This window comes from Solanum tuberosum, unplaced genomic scaffold (genome assembly GCF_000226075.1).
Source record: "Solanum tuberosum cultivar DM 1-3 516 R44 unplaced genomic scaffold, SolTub_3.0 scf00171, whole genome shotgun sequence".
Taxonomy (NCBI): domain Eukaryota; kingdom Viridiplantae; phylum Streptophyta; class Magnoliopsida; order Solanales; family Solanaceae; genus Solanum; species Solanum tuberosum.
Window position 1 is genome coordinate 1,283,517 of NW_006239097.1, and position 7,515 is coordinate 1,291,031.

At 35.2% G+C, this 7,515-nt stretch overlaps 1 protein-coding gene across 1 annotated transcript; it reads left to right on the forward strand.

The window, feature by feature from the left end:
* The first annotated feature begins 989 nt into the window (after positions 1-989).
* LOC102600379 (uncharacterized) lies at positions 990-6,522 on the forward strand. The gene is given in 8 exon segments (XM_015311762.1): positions 990-1,561; positions 2,580-2,777; positions 2,880-3,152; positions 3,873-3,975; positions 4,888-4,985; positions 5,083-5,121; positions 5,205-5,381; positions 5,695-6,522. Coding segments are annotated over 8 exon segments (1,932 nt in total). The 5' UTR covers positions 990-1,267; the 3' UTR covers positions 6,445-6,522.
* The last annotated feature ends 993 nt before the right edge of the window (positions 6,523-7,515 follow it).

The following is a 7,515-nucleotide window of genomic DNA, read 5'->3' on the forward strand; positions in this document are numbered from 1 at the left end:
AAGAGAAGTGAGGTAAGAAGTTTCTATGGAAATCATTGTCATATCCCAATCTTGAGTTGGCAATTTTTAAGATTATAACCCAAAAAAGAAACAACAATTTAGAAGAAAACACAAATGACGTAACAGAACGGCATTCGGACCAATATTCATGACCGCATAATTTAAAGTACTCCATCCCTTCCTCGCCTATATAAATATCGATATGATTCGATATCTTCCGTATAAAACGATAATCATCATTTATTCGACTTACACTTATATATACTCATATAATAAAAAAATTACGATTTTGACTTTTTAAGAAATATCTCAATATCACAGTAACACATTAACATATAGAAATATTCTAAACAAAATATAAGATGTTTCCTTCGTAGATCAATTTCAATTAAGATAAGAATATTAATCAACGTTCCAACGTCTAAATAATTAATTTTATACACTAATCATATATAATTATTTTCTATATTTGTTAGCATTGTACCCCCTTCATCCATTTTTATTTGTCATGGTTTCCCTTTTAGAGTCCAACGATAAGAAATTTGACTAACATTTTATAATGTATTTTTTAATCATATTGATATGCAAAAAATTATAATTTCTAGTACTTTTCGTATAGTTTTTAAATATGTAAATTTTGTGTTTAAATTATCGAATTTATGTAATCTAATTTAATTTTGAAAATTAGTCGCATTGACTTTCAAAAAATGTAACATGACAATCAAAAGTGGACAGAGGGAGTATTAGTTTAACAACAGGGAAATTTAGAAAAAAAAACGTTAACGATTTGATTATTGCTTAGCTTATTTTTTGTTTGTTTAGAAGGGGCAAAAGTGAGGCAATAAATAAATTAATGTTAAGGACTTAAATAGGATTATTAAAATAAAATGAAACGGGTGTAGCTGTTTTAATAATTTAGCGCAGCCGTATAAATTAGTGAAATGACAAGACTTGTACAAAGGGTAAAGTTGTCATTTGAATTCACCGCAAAGCTAAACTCCGTCTCAACTCCGTTGTGGCGTTTACCGTCTCCGTGAAGCTCCTTTTTCCGAAAACGTGTGTATATTTGTGTCTGTATGCAGAGATTCATGGCGAAATCATATCTCATATATCTATCTATACAACTGTATCATATAATATAATTCAATTTCATCAAGAACCTATTTTTGATTTATATGCAATTTAGAAAATCCAATTAACAGCTTTGATTTGGTGAACACTGAGAATCGAAGCGTTGATCTACAGAGCACCATTAATTGACAGCTGAATGGCTGCGACCACCATGGCCACAGCGGCGGGTGCGGTGGTCTTGTTGTACTATGTGTTGAGTCGTCGATTCACGGCCAAGGATGGGGAGGAGGAAGAAACTGGTGATTATTCCAAAGCAGCAAGTAGATCTGTGAAACGGAGACTATCACGAAGGCCAGCTCAAGCTCCGGCGACTTGGTTGGAAACCATTTCGACTTTGTGTGAAACTCTCCGGTTTACCTATTCGGAAACACTAGGGAAATGGCCTATTGGTGACTTGGCTTTTGGGATCAATTACCTTATTCGAAGTCAGGTAACGTATCTTTTATGCTTCAAAGTTGGTACTTTTGTGGATGGAATTATGTTGAATTGCTTACCAATGTTGGTATGAAAATCTATTTTAGTTGTTTGATTTAATTGTTGAGCTCCCCAAAGTCGGAGTCTTTTTTGTGCAATCATATACTTTTTTTTTAATTTACCGGTATTCCTGTGAGAATGCCCTGATAGTTCTGGAGTGGGTATAGATGATTCAGACAGTCCATTTCAACTAGTTTGGCAGTAAGACATAGTTGATTGATTGATATTAAGGGTTGAGTTTGTAAAGTTGGAATCTTTTGTATCATGAAATGTTCTTACAGCTTGGTGAATGGAAGTCGAAGTGATGTGTCCCAATGTCAATGGACTAATTTCTGATATAGTTATGTATTATCTGAATAATTGCGTGTGGCAATTGGGTGTTCAAATTTGCTAGAGGAATTGCTTGAATAAGTAAAATTGAGTGAAAAATATAGTATTCTTTGTTCCTGGCTGTACATTCTTCTATTGATCCTGCTACTTGGAAAGTAGACTGGTTGCTGTATGTTTAGTACATAACTGTGTGAGCTTGTAGATTATAGTTAGTCCATCGTAGGCCGATCTAATGGAGCTCAGCAAATCTGTCGCAAATTTCACATTATACTCTGACATTCTTAATTTATACGGGTGAATATGTCATTTGGAAAGGTGTCTGATAGATAAGATAATCCTAACTGCTGCATTTTAGTAGATGTTCTGTCTATAGTTACTATTCTTTCGTTATGTGGTTTTGCCTTCTTCTTATATTTGTGCATCATCCTGTTTATTGAAGAAATTCTAGATGCTGCACCTCTTAGTGCCTTGAAATTCAGGCCCAAGACTCTCGGTGCTATTCACTTGTCAAGTGAGGAATTGTGGTTTATAAATGCATTATCTCAATACAAGTTCATGGATACAATGGCTCTGGGATGTTCTGTATCTGAGTTTTGTAATGCTTGAGTTATACCTGGATTTCATTTGTATTTATGATCTTGAAGGGAAATGCACCAGTTGCAAGTGTATATGCTGGGGAAAGCTGTGTGCAACTAAAGGGTGATGAGATTATAGCTCAGTTGTATCATTACTTAAGGTTGGTAACCCTTTGTATGCTTTTCTCAAAGAAGCCATTTCCTGTATTCTTGGAGTCTGCTGGCTACTCTCAAGAAGATGTCCTCCTTCAGAAGCCTAAAGCAGGAGTATGTTAATTGTACCACTACCCTGTTATTTGGATTTATTTCACAAATTCATAATAGTGTTTTGATTGCGTGAACTAAGATGTTCAAATTTTTTGTTTGCAGCTTCTTAAGCCCGCCTTTACAATTATTAAGGACAGAAATTTAAATTGTTTCCTTCTTCTAATTCGGGGCACTCATAGCATCAAAGATACTCTGACTGCAGTAACAGGCGCTGTTGTACCTTTTCACCATTCAGTTTTAGATGATGGTGGGATTAGCAATCTTGTTTTGGGATACGCACATTGTGGGATGGTTGCTGCTGCTCGTTGGATTGCCAAGCTTAGTATGCCTTTCTTGGTAAAGGTTCTGGAGGAAAATCCTGAGTATGAGATAAAGGTAAAATATATAAGTCACATTGTTGCTTCTTGTTGATTCTTTTCCTTTCTTCTTCTCTGTTGCATTGGAGATTGGAAGGTGTTTTGATGCATTTTCCCGTTCACTAACTTGTCTAGACTGAAAGCTATCACAGACGTGTGAAAATTGGAAGATTCAACAAGAAATGATTGTTGATCAACTTTCTTATTACTATCAATGTGATGATTGTCATTGATGCGCCATGGGATTTGCTTTGATTTGATTATTTCTGATACCGTGTTGCATTATTGATCTGTACTGTGGCTTGCATCTCCTTCCTGTTGTTCATTGGGTTGATCTTAAATTTTGCGGTGCCAGTTTCTGTTGTCCTCTAAAGAGCAAGTCAGAAAGTCACCTTGTACATGTCTTCTATTCTTTGATGTACATTAATCTCGTAGTCATGTGTTTCTTCAGTTCTTGTTGCATTTCATATCTTTGGAGCTAAGATGCTGATGGCTTGTAAAAGTAAGCATTACCTTTACTTATAAAAAAAGAAGAAGTAATCATTACCTTTGGTGGTGCCGTGTAAATTTTTAGAAACATTCCTGTAAATATCATGTAATGGCAAGTCTTGAGTGGATATGTAATGTTAACATACTTTCAAAAGTACATTTAATTAGTTTGCTGCAGATGTAGACATTTTTCCAGTTTTTTGTTTGTGCTTAATAATATCAAAGCTGTAATTCTAGTTTTGAACTTCAGGTTGTTGGGCATTCACTTGGTGGCGGTACTGCTGCACTTCTGACCTATATCCTTCGAGAGCAAAAAGAACTTTCCTCGAGCACCTGTGTCACTTTTGCACCAGGTGTGTTTCTTTCTGCTGCAGTTTCAGATCTCTATTTGAAAGTTTGAAGGTTTCTTTTCCCTCTTATTATGGTTTCTAAGTTTGTATATCAATAACTGGTAAATGAGAATTGTAGGTGACACGGAGAAAAGTAGGACATTTTCTTCCATGCCTTCTTTTCCAAATTGTAGAAGCTGTCATATTTTCCCAACTTGATTTAGGCCCCTGTAATGCTACATTAGAGTAGAGCTTCTGAAAGTTTTTTGCTTCATTGACTCTTTCCAATTGAGTCCTAATATTTGTCATAAAGATATTTTTTCATCTATTTCTACATCTCTTGACAAAATTGAGTTTATGATGTATCAGTAAGACCTATATTTCAATCTATGATCCTACCTTCAGCAAATATGTTATCTTGATTGTGAAGCTAGAACCAAAAATTCATGCTCAATTAGTTGAATGATGAATTGAGAAAGTTGAACATTACCAAACTAGAAAGCGAAATCTTCAATCTCCTTTACTTGACTGTGGTCCTATATATAAGTAAGGAAGTGGAGGGACTTCTCTACCAGGTTTAGAATTTGTACTTCTTTTTATGCTCTATTAGTAGTTTAGTACTCTAAACTATTTGCACTAGTTATTCAATATTTATTCGTGTGGTGATCTGTTGATTCTGTCATTTTTACTTTTTGGTATTTATAAAATTGAGGAAATGACCTGTGTTCTAGAAGTGCTACTCTAATGTTTTTGGATATGTTGAGGCTGTATAATAGCATAGTTTCTTTTCCTCTTTGTGCTGTGCCTACAATTTTAATATCGGATACATTTCTAGTGTCTCCTTGATAATTAGCATCTCTTATATCTTTGCCTATGAATTCCAATGCCTTGATGTGTTTTTCCTTCCTTTATCCTTACTGTGTTAGTGTTGTGCAGCTGCCTGTATGACGTGGGAGTTGGCAGAGTCAGGAAAGCACTTCATCACTACAATAATAAATGGTTCTGATCTGGTGCCTACATTTTAAACCGATTATGTGTTACCAACTCCTATATCCCAAAATCTAACTGTTGTGAAAGCTGTTGGAGGGTTGGATGGAGGGTTGAAGGAGAATTTTACTAACTTGCAGGAAGGGGTATCCAAATGCTTCTATAGATGTTCTTCGTTCTGAGGTATGACATTACTCACATTCATATACTTCAAAGTTCTCATCTTGGACCTGCTGTGATTTCTAACTTCAAATAATCATTTTCAGGTAACTGCGTCATCCTGGGTAAATGATCTGCGTGACCAAGTTGAGCGCAATAGAGTTTTGAAGGTTATTTATCGATCTGCCACTGCTCTTGGTTCTCGTCTACCATCTATAGCTGTAGCGAAAGCAAGGGTTGCTGGTGCTGGTGCACTTCTGCGTCCTGTCTCAAGCAGTACTCAGGTAGATGGTTGGAACCTTCCACTGGTTTTGCCCCTTCTGTTTTTTAGTACTAAATTTCCCTTATTGAATGCTGCATAACATTAAGTTTGTGAATAAATGGATTATGTAATTCTAACTTCGTAGTTGTGGACAAGTTGTGTTATTCATATATGGAGTTTAGGTAAAATATTAATAGGATATTGCCAATGAAACTTTCAGGTTAATTATGTTTGCCACATCCTCAACTCGGTCTCCTTAATTTTCATGGCAGGAAGGTTCAGCTTCGAAAAAATAAATTCATGGCAGGAGGGCTGATTTTTGCCTTAATGTGCAGGTGGTGATGAAGCGTGCTCAAGATGTTGCCCAAGCAGTTGTCAAGACACGCTCCTCTTTGTCATCATGGAGTTGTATGGGTGTGCGACGCCGTGTCGTCTCGCCTTCAGCAAACTCCAAACCAGATGATTTCCCTGAGGCTCCCCTTATAGCTCCGAGAACATGTGAAGCATTTGTGAGTGAAGTAGTAAGCAGTGTTCCTGACGGGATCAAAGTTGAATATTGTTCTTCAAGCAGTGGATCTGGACATGATGAGACCGATGAAGAGGAAGATGCTGCTGGAGTGGATAAAGCAATGGGTACTACCACCATAGAAGAGGACATCACAGAAGGTGAATTGTGGTATGAATTGGAGAAGGAGCTACAAAGGCAGGAGCGTGAAGCTGATGTCCATGACCAAGAAGCAGCTGCTGCAGCAGAAGAAATTGCTGAAGAGGAGAAATTGCTGGCTGATGCAGCTGAAAGCCAAACGGCAATATCTCCATCGGATGTGTTAGATAACCATCATTTCTACCCTCCTGGAAGAATAATGCATATGGTTTCTATACCATCAACAGAGGCAAGTGATCTCGATCATGATGGTCCAACGGAAGACCATGTCGGGATATACGAGACCCCTAGAGAATTGTATAGTAAGCTTCGTTTGTCAAAAACCATGATAAATGATCATTATATGCCAATGTATAAGAAGATGATGGAATTATTGATTAGGGAGCTAGAAAATGAATTAGACTGTGATTGTGAATCATGAGTTAGACCCAAAAATAACACAGTACATATATATATTGAAGATGCCAAACAAAGGCAACAAATTTGAAATTTCCCTTCCGTGTGGGTTCTTTTTGTTTCTTCTCTGTTGTCTCTGTTAATTCTGTTCAACTTCAACCTCCGTAAACTTGGGAAATAATACTCTTCGAGACTTGAAAGTTGAAACCCCTCAATCTTGAAACGGCCAAGATGAGCTCGTATTTACAAAAAGGTAAAAAAATGACCATCAAATAATAAATAAGGGATAATGTTCCTGAACTATGATTGATATCTTGCGATACATCTTAATTTAATTAGCATCTTATTACCTCCTAAATTATTTTAAAATAGAATAAATATGCCCTAAAAGTTGACGTGGCATAGAGAGGCATGTGATGAGTGAAAAAACTGGACATATGTCCTTTTTTAATTGGTAACTTTATAATTAGTTAATACACATAATTATTGTTATTATAACTTGTATATATATTGAATTATTTTCATTTCTGTCTATGTAAAATATTAGTTTCTTCCTCACTTTAAACGTTTTAATTATTTTTCTTTCATTAATTTCTTATCTTTTCACTTTTAATTATTTTTAAAAAATTATGTGCTTTTTTCATAAAAAAATAATTAAAAAGTGTTCTGTAATTTTAACGTTTTAAATTTTTGATGTTTTATTTGATTTCTTCGAAATTAACTTATTTTAAATACAAGACATTTGGAATTAATTATATAAAATCAATAGAAAAAAAACAATAAATGCAGGTAAGAAAAAAATAATATTTACACATGTGGCAAACATGTGTGTACAAACATAACCAACTTACCGGATTGAAAGTGCCATATCAGTAAAAAAAAGGTGCACGAAAAATGAGTTTGAAAGAAGGGGGAGAGTAATAGAACCTTAGTTAAATTAAGGTGTATTGCTGAAATTTCAATCATATTTTAGAGAATATTTATGCATTATCCCAATAATAAATTCGAGTCTCAAGAGGTACCTCGACTCCAAACATTACTTTACTTTATTCTTATTTATAAGCCAACAAAGGCAGGACTAAAACAACAATAACAA